At 40.1% G+C, this 20,847-nt stretch overlaps 1 protein-coding gene across 1 annotated transcript in view; it reads left to right on the top strand.

The window, feature by feature from the left end:
- LOC126457550 (glucose-induced degradation protein 4 homolog) overlaps positions 1 to 20,847 on the top strand; it is an 83,899-nt gene that overhangs the window by 48,220 nt on the left and 14,832 nt on the right. Inside the window, exons 2-3 of the mRNA XM_050093957.1 lie at positions 5,585 to 5,752; positions 16,338 to 16,570. Coding sequence (XP_049949914.1) covers positions 5,585 to 5,752; positions 16,338 to 16,570 — 401 coding nt within the window. The remainder of the gene's footprint in view (positions 1 to 5,584; positions 5,753 to 16,337; positions 16,571 to 20,847) is intronic.

A 20,847-nucleotide genomic window follows, 5' to 3' on the forward strand; every position in this document is an offset into this window, starting at 1 on the left:
TAAGGAAAAGTGCTCGTGACATCTTAATATTATTTGATGCCTGAGCCACACCGACTGGGGGTGCTGATCGCTCTATACTGCTGCAGATGTACAAAGCCCTCTGCAGTCCAGTATTGACTGTGGGAGCCTGGTGTATGGTTCAATATCATCCTCCGTGCCGCAGCTGCTGGACTCTATCCACCACTGTGGTGTCGGCTTGCGACAGGAGCTTTCCGAACGAGCCCAGGGAACAGCCTTCTCATGGAAGCTTGCGTTCTTCCATTGTGGTTCTGGCAGAAACCACTGCTTGCAAAGTATCCCACACACATTCATAGTATGCTTCACCATCCCAATTACAGTCTCCTTTTTCCTAACAAGGCAATCCATCTCCCGCAGCGGCGGCTCAAACAAGACATCCCCTTGCAGTCCATGTCTGGTCACTTCTTACTGTACTCGACACTCTCTCTTTTCAATCTTTCCTGCAGGTCCACTTACATACCCCTCCATGGTCCTTGCCTTGGCCGCAGCTTCGTCTGGAACTATCGCAAGACCCAAAGGCTCAGTTTCAATGCAGAGATTGTAGCCATCTGTCGCACTCTTGAGCATATCTGCTCCTACACCGGGGAGTCTTTCATCATCTATAGTGAGGTTGTGGGACCCACCCAGAAGAAATTGAAGCATTATTCGTTTGTAATCTTGATTTGTTATGTGACCTACACAATCCAGAGATATTGTGGGATGCTTGGAGGTTGGACGTCTTAGTTTGGTCAAGAGTCAGAATGAGATGTTGCCTACTGGCAGTAGCAACATTTGCCCCTTTGTTATCCAGTTTGGCAAAATGGTACTATATATTGCTTGATGGTCTTCCAGCTAAAAGCAGTGTGGTTGACTTATATCCTGAAACACTGAAAATTACATTATATGGAAAATTAAAGTACATGCTATTAAGATACACTTTTTCAGTTAATAAATACTAAAAATGAGAACAAATGTACATGCAGTGAATTCTGTAATTTATGTACATAAACTAAACATGTATATAAAATGAAATAATATATATTGTTAGCATTATCATAAACCATATTCACGATGATCTGAAATCAATGGTGAATGCTGTGTCAAGAAGGAAGCAGGTTAAAGACTCCTGAGTCCTCCCCCACTCCATTTGGAGTCTGAAGCAGTTTGGTGAGTGATTACTAGCTGGTGGTAGCTAGTTCATCTACCAGCTACTGCATACTGAATCAGCACGGTAGGGGAACAGAGAGCGGAGAAGCAGTTCTTGAGAGTCTGTTCATGATAGTTTGCTCCCAAGTGAGCTGCAGGGCATTCCTTGCAAACAATCTTTTCCAATATAGATTGGAAACAGAAGGCAAGAAGGTGGTTTCCCCCCCCCCCCCCCCCCCCTAGCCGGCCGCGGTGGCCGTGCGGTTCTGGCGCTGCAGTCCGGAACCGCGGGACTGCTATGGTTGCAGGTTCGAATCCTGCCTCGGGCATGGGTGTGTGTGATGTCCTTAGGTTAGTTAGGTTTAAGTAGTTCTAAGTTCTAGGGGACTTATGACCTAAGATGTTGAGTCCCATAGTGCTCAGAGCCATTTTTTTCCCCCATGACTGACAAAAGATGCTCACGACAGTAAGGTACAGAAACACATACGTATCGACAACAGTGCTTTCTATTTGTAATTTGGAAATTATTTCTTACTATAGTACTTTGTGCTGTAGTGATTAATTCAGTGTGTTGTGTGGGATACTGTTGCACCAACCTACCATGAAATCTTCATTCTGTTCACTTACATCACAGGAGAGACATTGGATGTGAAAGCCGAACCCCCTGCCCCGCCACAGGGAAAGCCTAGGGGAGCCTCCAGCTTCTTTCCACTGGCTCAGCTCTCCACTTCCACTGCATTACAGTTGTTGTACCTTCACTCTTCCTCATACATAATTCTGCTCCTCACATGGAACCACAGAATATCAAATTGGATGTCCACCCTTTTCTCCTCATGAAATCCTCTGGCTTTGGTTATTTCACTAATAAGGGGCTGATGACTTGAAGGTCCTTGATGACTTGAGAGTCCTTTTTTAACCCTGCTAATCAATTGGTCAAAAATGTTGTGAAGAAGGAAGCAGGCTTAGGTGCAGTCTGTGAATGGCTGGAAGATGTGTAGACTGTCATTATTTTGAACTGATCCATTTGGGCGTATGTTTAGATTTTGCTTTCTTATATGGTTAGCTTGAAAAGGAAACTGGTTATGTACACAACTGTAGGTTTAGAGGAATCTGATAGTAAGTCTAGTGTGATATTAGTAGTTGTATGGAAACAAACATGTAGGTTTAATGATATCGAATTTGAAGCACTGTGGATGGTTGGCTTCGAAAGGAAGCTGGTTGTGTACAGTGCTGCAGATTGAAAGAGGAATCAAGGGTTAATGTGCATGTGAGTTACTTTTGAATAGAATTACATCACTTTTTTCTCACCATCTTGTTTTAACTTGAAAAGAGCAACAAAATTAATCAAATGCGGCATTAAGCTATTAAAAGGCCGTTGCAGCATCCCTGAATATGGAAGTTAATAGGAATATAAAAAAAGGGAGGAAGGTTTATCTGTTTAGCAAGAGTAATAGAAGGCAGATTTCAGACTACCTAACAGATCAAAACGAAAATTTCTATTCCGACACTGACAATGTTGAGTGTTTATGGAAAAAGTTCAAGGCAATCGTAAAATGTGTTTTAGACAGGTACGTGCCGAGTAAAACTGTGAGGGACGGGAAAAACCCACCGTGGTACAACAACAAAGTTAGGAAACTACTGCGAAAGCAAAGAGAGCTCCACTCCAAGTTTAAACGCAGCCAAAACCTCTCAGACAAACAGAAGCTAAACGATGTCAAAGTTAGCGTAAGGAGGGCTATGCGTGAAGCGTTCATGGAATTCGAAAGTAAAATTCTATTTACCGACTTGACAGAAAATCCTAGGAAGTTCTGGTCTTACGTTAAATCAGTAAGTGGCTCGAAACAGCATATCCAGACACTACGGGATGATGATGGCATTGAAACAGAGGATGACACGCGTAAAGCTGAAATACTAAACACCTTTTTCCAAAGCTGTTTCACAGAGGAAGACCGCACTGCAGTTCCTTCTCTAAATCCTCGCACAAACGAAAAAATGGCTGACATCGAAATAAGTGTCCAAGGAATAGAAAAGCAACTGGAATCACTCAATAGAGGAAAGTCCACTGGACCTGACGGGATACCAATTCGATTCTACACAGAGTACGCGAAAGAACTTGCCCCCCTTCTAACAGCCGTGTACCGCAAGTCTCTAGAGGTACGGAGGATTCCAAATGATTGGAAAAGAGCACAGATAGTCCCAGTCTTCAAGAAGGGTCGTCGAGCAGATGCGCAAAACTATAGACCTATATCTCTTACGTCGATCTCTTGTAGAATTTTAGAACATGTTTTTTGCTCGCGTATCATGTCATTTCTGGAAACCCAGAATCTACTATGTAGGAATCAACATGGATTCCGGAAACAGCGATCGTGTGAGACCCAACTCGCCTTATTTGTTCATGAGACCCAGAAAATATTAGATACAGGCTCCCAGGTAGATGCTATTTTTCTTGACTTCCGGAAGGCGTTCGATACAGTTCCGCACTGTCGCCTGATAAACAAAGTAAGAGCCTACGGAATATCAGACCAGCTGTGTGGCTGGATTGAAGAGTTTTTAGCAAACAGAACACAGCATGTTGTTATCAATGGAGAGACGTCTACAGACGTTAAAGTAACCTCTGGCGTGCCACAGGGGAGTGTTATGGGACCATTGCTTTTCACAATATATATAAATGACTTAGTAGATAGTGTCGGAAGTTCCATGCGGCTTTTCGCGGATGATGCTGTAGTATACAGAGAAGTTGCTGCATTGGAAAATTGTAGCGAAATACAGGAAGATCTGCAGCGGATAGGCACTTGGTGCAGGGAGTGGCAACTGACCCTTAACATAGACAAATGTAATGTATTGCGAATACATAGAAAGAAGGATCCTTTATTGTATGATTATATGATAGCGGAACAAACACTGGTAGCAGTTACTTCTGTAAAATATCTGGGAGTATGCATACGGAACAATTTGAAGTGGAATGATCATATAAAATTAATTGTTGGTAAGGCGGGTACCAGGTTGAGATTCATTGGGAGAGTGCTTAGAAAATGTAGTCCATCAACAAAGGAGGTGGCTTACAAAACACTCGTTCGACCTATACTTGAGTATTGCTCATCAGTGTGGGATCCGTACCAGGTCGGGTTGACGGAGGAGATAGAAAAGATCCAAAGAAGAGCGGCGCGTTTCGTCACCGGGTTATTTGGTAACCGTGATAGCGTTACGGAGATGTTTAATAAACTCAAGTGGCAGACTCTGCAAGAGAGGCGCTCTGCATCGCGGTGTAGCTTGCTCGCCAGGTTTCGAGAGGGTGCGTTTCTGGATGAGGTATCGAATATATTTATACCTCCCGAGGAGATCACGAATGTAAAATTAGAGAGATTAGAGCGCGCACGGAGGCTTTCAGACAGTCGTTCTTCCCGCGAACCATACGCGACTGGAACAGGAAAGGGAGGTAATGACAGTGGCACGTAAAGTGCCCTCCGCCACACACCGTTGGGTGGCTTGCGGAGTATCAATGTAGATGTAGATGTAGAAAATTGAAGAGTCTTCAATGAGCCGATAGACTAGGTCCATAGTTTTCTCGTGAACAGTAGTAAAGATGGAGCATTTAATGGTTCTCTGCAATGACCTATGGCCATTCCTAAGATCATGTACTCTGTCTATAGAAGGATAAAATTTGCTTTCTGCCTAAAAGGGCAAAAAAAAAAAAAAAAAAAAAAAAAAGAAAGAAAGAAAGAATCATATACAAACTGATGTGCAACTTTTGTTCAGCTCACTGCAATGGCTGAACAACCACAATTATCATTGGAGATAAATTGATAGGCCTACTTAATATCCTGTCCGTGAGCAGTGTGCTCAGTGATTGCCTCTTCATTAGGACAACTTAGATTCTTCATCCCAGCCCACCTATTTCAAAACTGAGTAGAAAGGAACTTGCTATGAAGCAGCTGGCCCACCTTAAAATAAACATTGCAGTGTTACTTTCTTTACTGTGTCCCCTCTCCTCACCTCCATACTCCTGCTTTTTTTTGCATTTGTTTAGTTTTGAGTTTTACTGTCATTTTTTGTCATAATTCTCCTTTCTTGTCACTAATTCTTCTGCAATATATGCATCTTTCTCACCTTTGGCTGTTCCTTTTATTTCTTTTTTCCTCTCATCACACCCAGCTTTGAATGGTTGTGTGCACTCTAAAAAGTATCTAATTTTTCAGGTTTTCTTATCCTTGTGCGGTCACTTTCTCGATTCAGGATCGTAATTGACATTTCCACTTGATCCAGTTCATTGCTTTTGTCCCATGTAGGGACCTATAGTTCTAGGCACAAGCATTAGTCTTTTGTTTGTATACACAGAGTTTTTCTAATTTTTATTTGAAAGTACTTTTAAGTTTTTGTTTTCGTTGCTTATACAGAATGCAGCAGTTTACACATTAAATATGGCATTTCTGTGATTTTTCAGCATGTTGATGAAGAAAATTCATATCTGTGTGGTTATTTGAAGATAAAGGGCTTGACTGAAGAATTCCCAACTCTAACAACATTCTTTGATGGAGAAATTATCAGCAAAAAATATCCATTTTTAACAAGAAAATGGGATGCAGATGAAGATGTTGACAAAAAGCACTGGGTGAGTTGTGTTCATTACATCTAAGTAACATGTTTTAGTATTTGTGTACAAATTAAATGTCTGCGGTCTCATATACATCTTTTTTTCTGTTAACAAAAATTACATTTCAGTTTTTAGAAGAGACCAGAACTTTGTCAGAATACTTAGTTATATGTGTTAAATCTCCATGATCAAAACAAAGCAATTTTATGTGATCTTTTTCTGCCCTTTTATATAAATGCCTACTTCCAAAATAAATGCCATTCTGATGATTAAAAACGCATGTCCCCGTAAATAGAGGCAAACAGTAGATAAGGGCACTAATTATTGGCTTGGATTTACTTGGCCATCTATCAGATCATACCTCCCTCAAATGCAACAATGAGTTCTGGAGCTAAAACATGGTTCCATTATTGTGCTAAATTTCTCTTTCCCCCCATTGTGGCATGCTTGCACAAGGTAGCTAGTAATGTGCTTAATTCTTTTCCTTTTGCACAGTATAATGCATATTTTTTTTAATGACAATAAAATACTTCTTTGCAAAATATGTGAGCAGTCATTGAACTACAAAAAAATTAATTTCTCAGCATATACGTACAACCAAACGCAAAAATGAAGTTTCTGAGGTTACCAGGAGAGTATTTCTTTCCTTCCATTGGTAACTGCAATATAGTCGGAAATCACAGCTAGCATTAGACTTGAGTAAAGCTTTTATTGTTATCTAAATCACTTTGTGGAAGCTACAGAATCCTACATCAAGACACATTGAGCCTCTCTGCAATACATTGCCGCATCTATGTGGTGAGCAGCAATCTGTTTTTTTCCTATTGTTGTAATTCCTTCGTAGACATTACATTGTGTAAGTGAATGTTATGCTGAAGTTACGAAAATCATTGAAGTTAAGAAATATCTCTATTACAATTAACAAGTCCATACAAAATTCCGTGAAGCCCATGTACCAGTGAAACAGCCATTTACATTGAGCTGGAAGATTAGAGAGGCAATAGAAATTCCCAAGCGACCTGCAGGTGGTTGTACACACACGGAGTGCAGACATACCGCAGCCTGCACCTAGCAACAAGTAAACAGCACTACATCACAGCTACTACCCATTTCTAATTTGCCTGTTTCCACCAATAGCACGAAATGTAAACACCAATCAAGCCAATCAAGCGTCTTCATCTTCCAATGATGAGGAATAATGTAAAAATGAATGAAGAATGGCTAACATCCTTCCTCTTATCCTGAAGTACCTTATAAAATTACATAAACTGCTTCCTCTGCCATTATATAAGATCTAAAGTCTCTCTCATTCAGCAATCAGCTCAGCACAGCCCTGAGAAAGGCCACTTGCAACAGTGGCTGAAACATTGGATAATTTCATATTTTGACCATGTGGTCAACAGACCAGAAGAATTTTGACAGTGACAGTGGCCGCAGAACGTACGCTTACTTTATGTATTAACTTGGTTACTGTTTCATATTGGTGTAGTAAATTGATAATCATGTATTTATTATGGTACAAAACAGAATTGTCCCCGCAAAGTTTAAAATGAGTCCAGTCATCCAGAAATGTTGCAAAAAATTGATTCCTATGTAAGGATTATGCTTCACCATAATATTAGTCAGCTACAAAAAGAAGTAATGGTGCCCTTCATTTTAAAGAAAACAAGTTGTACACAGTCATAATTTCCCTTAAAAATTTTAAACACTTGGTGGTCCACAGCTTTTAAGATATTTGTTAAGACATCTTCAAAACACAATGAACTACACTTGAATTGTTTATTTTCCAAACCAATATTCAGGTGTATAACAAATTGTCAGTGGCTTCTGATACAGAGGAACAAACAGCTGTATAGCAGAAATGTAAGTCTACTTACATAATGTATCTGTGTCACAATGATGTGCATTTCAGTTTATGAGATGCAATATGAAATTTACACTATCGCATAGTACAAAGATTATTGTGTACGTTGCTGCTGACAAATCTCAGGTAGTGACAGTTCTTGATCACATGTGACATAACTGTCCTATTATAGTGTAAACATGGAACAGACAGTCAAAGACTCTATATTACCTGTCCCTTTCTTATTTCCAGGATCATATTTATAAATCAATCATGATATGCATCCATAGTGCATGTAAAATACCATCTGGACAATTGATACATGAAGGCAGAATATACAAAAGGTATAAAATTGCAAAATAATCAAACATATCATGTGAAATTTTGTATTCAGGGTGAATCATCTAAAACTTGGATCACAATTTGCAGAAATGGAAAGTGCTATTGATGTGTGGTTCTCACAGAATGGATTGGTAGTCAGGGGCTCATATTGTTAGCCAATCAACAGATTGTAATAATTTTTAGAAAGCTAGTTCTCTCTCTCTCTCTCTCTCTCTCTCTCTCTCTCTCTCTCTGTGTGTGTGTGTGGACACACTTTGGTGCAGAACGACTGCTGCAGAAATAAGTCATTGCATATCATCACATGTAATTGGTATGTCCTTGTAGACAGTGTCTTTCAGCTCCCATCACAGAAAAGAAGTCTGCAGGTGTCAAATCAGGGAATGGGCTGGATAAGGTACAGGTCCTCTGCATCCAATCCAGCTGTTTGGAAATAATTTGTAAAGAAAATTTGTAGTACTTCATGCATTATGGGCTAGACAGCCATCATGTTGGTACCACAAGTTCCTCCTAGTCTGCAAAGGAACATCTAGCATCCACGGAAGATGATCTGTTAGGAGACTGTGATACTTGTGCATGTTCAGTGGCCCATCTATGAAAAACAGGCCTATGAGCTGATGCTTCACTATGCCGTACCACATGTTTACACTCAAAGGATGCTGACTTTTCACCTGAAGAAGTCAATAGGGCTTGTCAACAGACTAATAGTGCATGTTTCAGCAGTTTGCCTGTCCATAATTGGTAAATGTGGCTCCACCACTAAAAGAGATACACAATATGTCTGGACTATCCTGTCTTAATAACCACATACAAAAGTTAAAACGATTCTTATCACTTCCACGCTGCTCTTGGAGAGAGGTGATAGGTATGGAACCTGTTTCAATGAAGCATGCAGAGGACTGTTACCGAACTTATGCCAGTTTCTCATGTGATTGTTTTCTTCTGTTACCTTGTATAGCTGTTAAACTACCACTTCCACATAACTGGTTGAAGAGGTTGATAAAAATTGTCAAGATGGTGGAAATCTGTTGGGGCATTTTGAAGCATTCACCATACAAGAACAAACTGCATTCTTCCTACTCTCTCGATACACTATGAGCATGTCGACTTTATCTGCATTGATAAATTCCTTCATCCACTCACGACCTACTGGTTGGATTCTCACACACCGACTGACTACCAAGTCACAAGGCACTCAAAGAGCACACAAACACACTGTAAGTAAGAATAACGCCATTCTACCTAATAACTAAACAGGGTAAATGGCGCAAACAAGTGTCATTATAGAAACTTTCCAAAAAACAACTTTTCGAAATACAAGGTCTCGCAAACGACTCTCAGTAGAATATTGTAACAGACACCTCTGACATTCTAATTTAGTCTACTTTTAGTTTGTCAGTGTCAATAGGCATTGCTACATTTGAAAATGTGTATGTCTGCATAAAAAATACACTTTTCAAGTATTATTACAATCTGTTGTGTGGCTAACAATACGAGCCTCTGATTACCAGTCCATTCTGTGAATACTGCACATGTGTAACACTTCCCATTTGCAAAATATTTGAGGTGCAAGTTTTAGGTGTTCCACCCCGTATACATCTTATTCCATAACTCTGTTCGTTCATTAATTATATTGTCCAATTGTTTCGTTGTATGGGTGTATATTTCAATTTCTTCTAGAATGTTTAATAATCTGCCTCTTCTACCATTCTTCAGAAAGCAGAAAATAGGAGACGTTTAAATTATCTAAAAGAAATAGATGTATGCATCCATATGACAAAACAACTGGACAACACACTTAATGAACAAACAGTTATGGAATAACATAATTGCATAGATAAAAAAATCTAGACAGCAGCAGGAGAACACACATATATAAAAAAAGGTTTTGCTTACAGAGCAGTTAGCTCCTTCTTCCAGCAGAAAGGAGGAAGGAAAAGGAACTAGAGAGGTATAGGAAAAGGGGTAGAGTTCAGAAGTCACCCAGAACCTCAAAACAGGGCCGACTTACCAGATGGGATGAGAAGGAAAGGCTGATAGTTGGGACTGCACCAGATGAGATTTCAAAAACTGTGAACTTGAAGGTGGATGACGGGCAATATGCAAGACAGAGATTACTGCTAAAACATCATGTACAAGTTAATAAGAGTGAAAGGCTACATGCATTGTATGTAACAGAGGTGCGAGGCGTACAGCAAAAAATAGACAGGTCAGAAAATGAAAGATGTAGAAAACTAAAATGGAGTGAAGAAAATGGTAGTTACTGTGCAGAAATGCTGAGACAGAAGAAATTACTGGAAATTAAGGCCAGTTGAGTGGTGAGAACCAAGAACATCTTGTAGTACTACTGCCTATCTGCAGAGCTCCAAGAAACTGGTGTCTGGGGGAAGAATCCAGATAGCACAGGTGGTGAAGCAGGCACAGAGGTCAAGACTGTCATGTTGTAGAGCATGCTCCGCAACAGTGTATTGTTTGTTGCTGGTGTACGCCCTTTGCTTAAGCCCATTCGTTCTAACCTGCAACTTGGTGGTAGTCGTGCCAATGTAAAAGGCCAAACAGTGTGCACATAACAGCTGGTATACGACACGTTATTTCACTGGTGCTCTTCCTTATATAGTATATGTTTTGTCAGTTACAGGACTAGTATTGGTGGTGGTTGGAGGGCGTATAGGGTAAGTCTTGTTGTGGGGACAGTTATGGGAGTAGGAGCCATAAGATAGGGAGATGCATTCAGAAGCAGCATAGGGTCTGACAAGGATATTGTGCAAATTGGCAGGGCAACGAAAAGTTATTCTAGGTGCGGCGAGCAAAATAACAAACAGAATGGATCTCATTTCAGAGCATGATTTTAGGAAGTCATGCCCTCGTCGTAGTGGGTGATTAATACATTCAAGACCAGGATAATATTGAGTGACAAGTTATGTGCTCCAAAGTAGTTGTTGTTTTTTAGGTATCAGCAGTGCCAAGATTGGATGGGATGGCTGGGGAAATCTGCATTTGGACTAGGGTAATTAAATGCAGTGAAGGCTGAGGTGAGAATGGTGGTGTATTGCTGTGAAGTGTCTGCATTCAAACAAATTTCTCTGCCTTGAATGCCAAGGCTGTATGAGAAAAAAATGTTTGTCATGGAAAGAATGACAATTGTCAGAATGTAAGTACTGTTCGTTAGTGGGTTTAATGTGGACAGAAGTGTGTAACTGACCTTCGGAAGGATGAGATCGACATCAAGGAAAGTGGCATGGTATTTGGAGTAGGACCATGTGAAATTTAATTTGAGAAGGTATTTGGAGATCTGTTGTTATCAATGTATCTAAACCAAACCAGCGGCTGAACGCTTAAGACTCCCAGGAAAGCACCCTCCAAGCGACGCATGGAAAGGTTGGCATAGGAAGGAGTCGTCCTGGTTCCCATGGTTATACCACTGATCTGTTATGTGTCTGCCCCTCAAAAGTGAAATAGTTGTTAGTACTCATAAAGTTGATTAAGGTGAGCAGGAAAGATGTAGATTTGAAATCAGTTTTGTGCTGACTGACGAAATGTTCCGCAGCAGACTGAACATGTTTGGCAGGGATGTTGGTACAGAGGGAGGTGGTGACAAGCAAGGTGTATGGTGGGAGTGGGATGGGCACTGGATTTCAGTCAGTCAAGAAAATTATTGGTGTCTTTAATATAGAAGGGGAGTCTTTGTACTATGGGTTGCAAGTGCTGATCAACTAAGCCAGACATACGTTCTTTCATTTCCTGACCTGTCTGTTTATTGCTGTCTGCTTCCTACCTCTGTTACATACAATGCACTTAGCTTTTATTCTTATTAAATTGTGCATAGTGTTTTAGCAGTAATCTGTCTTGCGTATTACCCCTCTTCCACCTTTAAGCTCTCAGGTTTTCAAACCTCATCCAGTGCAGTCCCCAACAACCAGTCTTCCCTTCTCATTCCATCCAGTAAGTGTCCCCTGACCCACAGAGGTCTGGGTGATTTTTACTGAACTCTACCCCTTTCTAAATCTCTCCAGTTCCTTTCCCTTTCAACCCTTCCACTCGAAGGAGGAGCCAGTGGTTCCAAAAGTTTGCATTAGTAAAACCTTTTTTATATGTGCATTCTTCTGCCTTCACTTGTAAAATAGATTTCTTATCTATCCAGTTATCACACACACGAGCAAGCACACCCCATGCACACAACCGCCAACTCCAGCATCCCAGGCCGGAATGGCACCATCACGTGGGCTGCAAGCAGCAATTGGTGAAGGGGAAGGGATAGTAGTAGTGTACGGGTGGTGGGAGAGACAAACACTGTCTGATGGAGTGTGCAGGGACAAGAAAACCAACAGGTGCAACGTCAGGAGGTTGTGGAGGAGGGAGGTGGGAAGAAAAAGGAGAAAAGTTGGGAAAGATGGTCAGATGCTTTGGCAGAGGGCAACAAATAAACAGGGTGGGAAATGAGAATAGGGAGGAAATGATAGAACAGAGGGGGTGGAGACTGTGGGGATAGTATGTTATCATAGTTTTAGGCTGGGATAATTACAAAAGTGGAGAATGTGTTTCAAGGATAATTCCCGTCTGTGCAGTTCAGAAAAGCAGGTGTTGGCAGGAAGAATCCAGGGCACTTGGGTACTGAAGCAGCCACTGAAATAAAGTGTGTTACATTCAGCTTCGTGTTGTGCCACAGGATTGTCTACTTCGCTCTTGGCCACAGTTTGGTAAGACCATGGGCATGAGGAATTTCGTGTATAGGCAAGTGGAGTCAACAGTGACAAGTAGAGATATAGTCTAATGTTTTGACGACTTATAAAGTGTGAGTGTGGGTCTGGGTTATACTGATTTACTTCCCCAAACTACATTCCACTTCTTTATGAGATGACTTAATTGGAGTTCGCAGCCACCCTTCTTTACTTAATAGCTGGCTACTGGAAACTCTCTTGACTTCTTCTCCACCGAATAACACTAGGTACAGAAACTTCAAAGCTTCTTTCTACTAGTGAAATAAGTAGCCATAAAAACTTTACGTTTCGACAATCAATGATTTGTCTTTCAAGCACAACAAAAATTCTCACTTTCAGCATAATTTAGAACTTTGGTAAGTCTCTCATACGGTCATATGTTAGAAACAAATTGATTAACATTCAAAAGTCAGCTTAGAGACCTTGACTTTCAGAAAAGGAGATTGAAAAAACGTCGTGTCTCTAACAAGGCTGAGTCAAGAGTCTATATGAGTACTTTTTCAACTGTTCTTGTTTCACATAGCAATAGTCAGTGACACAATAAGCACAAAGTGGCGCATAGATTCCATGGTTCTTCCATACACTCTCACTAACGCATTTATGGATTGCCCGAGAGGTATTTGTCGGTGCTGTTCAACCGTCGCATCTACTTTCTTTCTGCGACTGATTTTAAACCTGCAGACACAAACATGTGATACGCAGTGGGTAGGATTTTACCATTCCACACTTGTATCTAGAATATCGTGTGTTTGAGACGGTAGAAGGCTGTGTGGTTCTAGAATTTACGCTGAAATTCTCAAATCACAACAGGAGGTTAAGGGGATGGGGATGGCGGAGATTCGATGAAGGAAGTGGTTGGTGTCTTTAATGTGGGAAGCTAGAGTACAGGCAGTTGGTTGGAGGTGTTGCTCAATGAGGACCAAAATTCCTTCAGTAGGGGCACAGTAAGCAGCTACAATGGGGCATCCAGGATCATTTGAATTTATGGATTGTGGGGAGCATGTAGAAGGTCGATGTGCGAGATGTCATAGGGGTGAGGTAGGAAATGGATGCAGGGGAGATGTTCTGGGAAGGACCTAGGACTTTAAGCAGTGATTGGAGGTTGTGCTGGACTCCTGGGATGCAGCCACTCTGGCAGAGTTTATAGGTGGGAGAGTCGGATAAATGGCAGGTAGTTCCTTTGTCACTTAGTACCACCCTGGACTGGAACAACTAAACCACTTCCTTTGCCAGGGTTTTGTTCACCTATCAACACGCCTGAAATGAGGGGCATCCTACCCGAGATACTTCCCACCACTCCTAAAGCGATGTTTCCATCGCTCACCCAACCTCCACAACATCCTAGTCCATACGTATGCCCCTCCCAGTCCCAACCCCTTGCCACAAGGATCACATCCCTGTGGAAGACCCACGCGCAAAATCTGCCCAATCCACCCACACAACACTTCATACTGAAGTCCTGTCACAGGTTTATCCTACCCCATCAGAGGCCTGGCCAACTGTGAAAGCAGCCATGTCATTTAGCAGCTCTGCTGCAATCATTGCACAGCTTTTTATATTGGTATGACTACCAACCAGCTGTCTACCAGGATGAACAGCCACTGCCAAACTGTGGCCAAGAGCAAAGTGACCCACTTTGTGGCACAACATGCAGCTGAACATAACATACTTGATTTCAATGGCTGCTGCACTACTTGAGCCGTCTGGATCCTTCCTTCCACCACCACCGTTTCTGAACTCTGCAGATAGGAGTTATCCTTACTACACATTCTCTGCTCCCATAATTATCCCAGCCTCAACCTATGGTAACATACTGTCCCGATGCCCACTAACTAACAGTTTCCACCCCTCCTTTGTGCTATCAACTCCCCATTCTCATTTGCCGCCCTCTGTCAATGCATCTGCCCATCTTTCCCCACTCCTCTCCTTTCTCCCCCCCCCCCCCCCCCCACCTCCTTGCTGCATGACCTCCTAATGCTGCACCTGTTGCACACTCCACCGGACAACATTTGTCTCTCTCCCCACCAGTACACTTCTATCTCTTCCCCTTCCCTGCCCCCTCCAGATTGCTACTTGCATCCTACGTGATAGTTACATTCTGATCTGAGATGCTGGAGTTAGTCAAGTGTACATGAGATGTGCTTGCACCCCTGTGTGTGTCAGGTAATATTGAGTCTTTGACCAGTTTCAAGTTTACATTATAATATGACAGTTATGTTGGATGTGATCAAGAAGTGTCACTACCTAAGATTTGACAGGAGTAACAAATACGACAACCTGTATACCGTAGATTTGATGTGATATTGTATGAACTGACACCCATGTCATCGCTCTATAGATACATAATGTGAATAGACTTATCTCTCTGCTATTATATATACATTGTCATTTTGTAGAAATTGATGGGCCTACAGCTTTTTATCCTAGAAGAAGAACACAAACAGCTGCATTTCTTCCTAAAAATTTTATTAAGTAAGCAGCAAGATTCAGCCCTTCATTAGGGTCCCCTCCAGACCTCTATGCTAGAAGAAATGGAGACATCCAAATTTTGGAGCACGTAGAACATGTACCCCATATATTGAACTGAATACCGTGGGATTCTATTTATGCGATATATACATTTCAAACGCATGACAACAACTATCTCAAGATTTTCTCCATTAATTTTTGCATAGGGGCCTGAAAGTTATGTAAATGAAGCATCAAAACTGGTTGTATAAATAATAAAGTTTTTAGGAATAATTATGGCTGCGGGTATCAGGTTTTGTAAGAGTTTTTTATCAGCTGCAGTCCTACATCCACATCTATATGATGGATCTGCAAAAACTAAATGCAGCTGTTTTGTTGTGTGTCAGGTGCAACCTAGACAATAAGTTATGCACCTGAATACTGGGTTGGCAAATAAACATTTCAAGTGCAGATTATGGTGCTTTGAAGATGTGCTTTAATGGAACCTTTACCCTTGATAGTTGTAGGCTACATGTTAAGTAAAAGCTCAATGTGATCACTGACATTTTATCTGTAAAATGCATCATAAAACTCTAGTCTCTCCATAATGGAATGTTCAACAGAAACGGAAAGTGCTTTAAGCTTCGTATCATACACACCTCTGTAAAAGTCTTCTAAGCAGAGAAGTTAGTGTGAAATGTGTTAAGAAGTTCATAAGTAGTTAAGTTTACACTGAAAAAGCCGGTAGTAGAGAGAGTAGCAGTGAAAGCAGACAACATATGTGAAAAGAATTATTGCTGATGTTGTGTGTCTGATGCTGTTAAAAAATTTGGCACTCAATGCAGTTGTAATGGAATGCAGGAATATCCATTGTTGATATTGTTCACCTTGAATGGAGAATTCTTGTAGCTTGCGTTGTTACATAACCCTACAGGTCATATAACATTTAACTTTGCTTGAAAACAGTGAATACCGTAACTGAAATGCAATCAAGTGATGAAAATGAATGGTGCATTGAACAAAGTTTCTAGTAATGAAATGATTTTGCAGCAGTAATGTATTTTGCTGCTTCCAGGTGCTTAAATAATAGTCTGTACACCAACATTAGAGTATAAATTAGTATTATGGTAGGTCTTTCAACTTTTTAAATGATAATTCTTTATATTAAGATGTTATTCTGCCTTTCAAGCATTTGGTAATCTAAGCTATTGTTAGTGTTTCCCTGTGAGTTACAGCTTTTTGTTTTTCTTTCCAGAGTAAATTTGGATCATTTTACCAGTATGCAAAAACATTCAACTCGGATACTTTCGATTATGAAGCCTTGAAGTCAACTGACTTTGTTTTTATGAGGTGGAAAGAACACTTTCTTGTGCCTGACCATACTATCAAGGATATAAATGGTGCTTCATTTGCTGGCTTTTATTACATCTGTTTCCAAAAATCTGCTGCTACAATTGATGGTTATTATTATCACAGGAGCTCAGAATGGTAGGAATACCTTTAGTCTTGATATAAATTTCCCATTCTAATTATTAATATTTAATGTTGTGTGTACTTTTTATCAACTTTTTTATCGAAAATAAAATTGATCAGGTACAAGAATACCATGGAGTAGCTGCTCATCTTGTTAAATACCAAGACAGATTTTTAGTATCAAATTTGAACATACTTGTTTTTGCAGTCCTAAGTTACTGTTGCTCGTTTGCCACTTACTGTTTGAAGTGATCGCAAAAAAATTTTAAATCTTAAATTGGAAACATAAGAGCAAGTTTTTAAATAAGAACTATTTTGTGAGCTAAGAAGTGATAATGTATTGGCTACATTGTGAATGTGAAAGTTATTTCTCATATTCCTGTCCTTAAATTTCCTCAAAATGTGAATTCCAACAAAGATCTTTGCGTTTTGGGAGAATGCTCTTACCAACAGATAAAAGATGTTTAAGTGAAAAGAGTAGTGAAATGTAATATCTTCTCCAAACACACCAAAACAAATCTTCAAACATATTGCACCCCGTGGGAAAATAGCTCATGAACACAGCCATGATATACACCCAGACCCAGATAAATATGTTACCAGGTGCTCCATCAACTCAGTAATGTGAGGAAATTAGATATGTTAATGGTATTGTACTAGATATTGCAATGGAAGGGAAGCATCATTATACCAGAATTTGAAATCTGGCAAAAAAACCACAGTAGGGACTGTTATCAACCAGTTAGCATAATGGCAACTCTGTGCAAACTTCAGGAACAAATTGTTAATATATAAGTTTGCTAGGAGTTGGAATCTAAATATTTTTGCTGTGACCATTTCAGTGCAAATTCAGATGGGCCAGATCCCCAAAAACGTTCCTTCTAGCTACTGCCCCTTCTCTCTTACCAGCTGTGTTTGCAAGGTGATGGAACATATGATTCATACCTGCCTGGTATGGTGGCTCGAGTCTCGCAATTTACTAACAAATCCATAGTGTGGATTTAGAGTGTGGCAGTCTGCAGTTGATCATCTCATTACTTCGTCCATCTGTGTCATGAATGATTTTCTGTGGAAATCCCAAACTGTGGCCATGTTCTTCCATTTGGAGAAGGCCTACGACACCTGCTGTAGAACTGGTATACTCCGTACTATTTACACGTGGGGCTTCTATGGCCGCCTGTCCTGTTTCCTTCAAGCATTTTTAAAAGACCAAATTTTCAAGGTGCGTTAATGCTTTGGATGACTGAAAGTGATAAAGTATGTGTGTAAACTCCAGCTTCTTTAACTGTACTACTTACTTGAGATTGTCAACCGACTTTCCTTGTTGGTTAATTTGCTGCTGCAACCTCCTTTTCTCTTCTTCTTCTTCTTCTTCTTCTTCTTCTTCTTCTCCTTCTCCGAAGTATATTTACTAGGACCACGAATTTCTCAAGACTCTTTCTACTTATAAAATAAGCATACACATGCAGTTTCTTTTTCTTCACTTCACGACGTATATTTGAACATCAAACTTTTACAAATCTCTGTCTCCACATAAATAAATACTAGCAAGTCAGTCTCTTCGTGTCTCCAAAGCGTAGAAACAAAATAGATTTATATATAAGGTAAGGTTGGCTTGATAACCATGTCTGTTTTCAATATGAAACTGAATACATGTCTTGTCTGTTTCTATGTCCAAAACCAGCATTAATAATATTTCAACTCCAAGTTACAGAAACAGCACTGAATACATAAACATTCCTTGTTCTTTCACTACGGCTTCCATGGCGCAACCGGCCGTTTGACCGGCGCGTCTACAGTTGTCTCACAATAAACTTCAAACCTGCACACACAGACAGGTGATGTTCAGTAAATAGGCACACTCACACTTATATTTAAAATATCGTGTGTTCGGGACAGTAGAAGGCTGAGTGGTTCTAGAATTTACACAGAAATTCTCAAGCACTACATATCCCCCCCCCTCCCCTCTCAGGTTGAACCTTCGATATTTTATACATAATCATTATGTACATTAATATCATGCGTAATATTTCACAAGCTACTGCTTGTTGTCTTTTTACTGATTTCTTACTCTACCTTGTTTTTATGTATATAAAAGCATTTATTTATGATTTCATTCCACATTATTAATACTTAGGAATTGTGAGGACTCTTTCTTTAACTCCAATCGCAAACTTCAGGTGTTCATGACACTTGAGTACTTCATTCTTTATTCTAATTCTTTGCACTACTTCCTTAGTATGCAATAGTCTCATTATTTATAGACTGTAGTTTGGAGGAACTCTGGGCAAAATAAGTGTTGCTTTTGACGCTCGTAAACTTAACAAAAATGCGATAATGTTAGTGTTACATAGAATTCAAACTTACCAGAATAATCCTATATAACGTTTGACTTCTGCCAAGATATTGTCCCCTCCTGCTAGGATCAGTACCTATACCTTACTTGTGGGTTGACCGTATGAGTGCAATTCCTCTTTCCATTCTGGTAGGTATGCCCCTTCATAAAACATCCCTGTTCATTAGGCTACAGGTCGTCCTATCTCCATGTAGGTACGCCTTTCCTATATATTTAGCAGATGCTGGGTATGCCCCCCTTATCCTTTGAGTAGGCCTCAAGGTTCATTATCCCCAGTATACATTACTACATATACTATAGTTAAGTATTTTCTGGTAAAGCTACAAATATAGTCTACACTTCGCATTCACTTCTTAATATCTCATCAACTCCCTCCTCTACTCATCATCTTCTATACCTGTAATAGATACCCTGTCTGGATGTACTATTCAGTAGATAATGTTTGCTTGGGCAATACTAGTCCCACTATCCTAAAATTCGTCAGAATATTTGTTAGACTGACATTCCTTAATGACTACCACAATTAACTCCTCTTTGCCTTATGTTCTCTCATGCCTCTTTCTTATGTACATTCATTGTAGGATCATCATAGTTTATATTGGTGGTTCTCACATCTTTCTAATCTGTTACCTTATTGTCTGTGTATCTGTCTCTTTTTGTAAGTGTGTGGATGTGTGTTCATGTAAGCTGATTCTTCGGCCTTCTTATCGAAAGATAAGATGTAGGTTATTAGAAACCACAGAAAGTAGGAAGGACTTCTGCAATAGAAGTATGTGAATATGGAAAGAGGGAAAAAATATAGGTCCTCAAATGAGAAGTAAGAAAGGAAACAAATAGAAATGGTTGCTAAGATCGAAGAGCAGAAAGAAGGTAGCCCTAAAGACAGAAAACCCTTCCCACCTCCCCTTCCCAAGGATCCCTACCTCACAGGAACTAGAGTGAGAAGCCGGAGGAGGTTTAGTGTTAAATAATCTCCTCCAGAACAGACATTCCCACCTTCATTCTTGAGTTCACCGAAGGAAGTCTTAGCAGCTCTATGGAAACGGCAAATGGTGAAGAATTGGGCACACTTGATTGCGAGGGTTGTTTGAAAGGTATGATGTGGTGGGCATGTTGGTTTAGTCATGATTTATCTGTTTGTGTAAATCCTACTTTCATCTACGATACCCACCCCTTTCAGACCTCATACAAACCTTCCAATCTACATAACATTTTATAAAAGGTGTAAAATATTCTATGCAAAATGGAAAGTCTATCCACTATAGTATAATAATTATTTAAATTAGTCACATAATGTCACGTTTTCCACAAAAATATTCCATTCAATTTATTTAGTCTAGAGATCACCTTTTATCTGTGATTCTCTTAAGCCAGTCCTTATGTTATAGTCATATCCAGTTTCCTAGGTAATCACACTATAGGATAGTTTAAGAAATTGGAAATAGATGACAGAATAGTTTAAGATTTGAAGAGAATTTGGTGCAGGAAAACTATTTTGGGAAAAAAAAAAACAACGAAAACAACTCAAGCCGACATTTGTCACTCCGCCCGTTAACTCAGAATGTTAATGTCCCTGGGTGGATAGATGACTCCACCCGGATCCCATGGATCTGATATTAACTTTACTTGAGCAAGTGCAGACCAGTACTTCTCGTTAAATTTTATCTGAAAGTCTCCCCACTGCAAAACAATCACCACTTCACTCGGTAACACATTAAGTGAAGTTATTAGTTTTAATACATGTTCCTGGATAAGTTTGACTTCTCTCCAGAGTTCGTCTAGGCCCTTCTTGGCAACAGTAATTTCGGAAGAAGCCATAGGTGATGTGTTCCCGGAGGTTATTCTCTGTGACTTTCTGATCTATAATGTCTTCTACCTGTTCTTCCAGACTACTTACATTTATGGTATCAGAGCTTGCTGTCTTCTCTTTGATGCT

Source organism: Schistocerca serialis, chromosome 2 (assembly GCF_023864345.2).
Source record: "Schistocerca serialis cubense isolate TAMUIC-IGC-003099 chromosome 2, iqSchSeri2.2, whole genome shotgun sequence".
Classification (NCBI taxonomy): Eukaryota; Metazoa; Arthropoda; class Insecta; order Orthoptera; family Acrididae; genus Schistocerca; species Schistocerca serialis.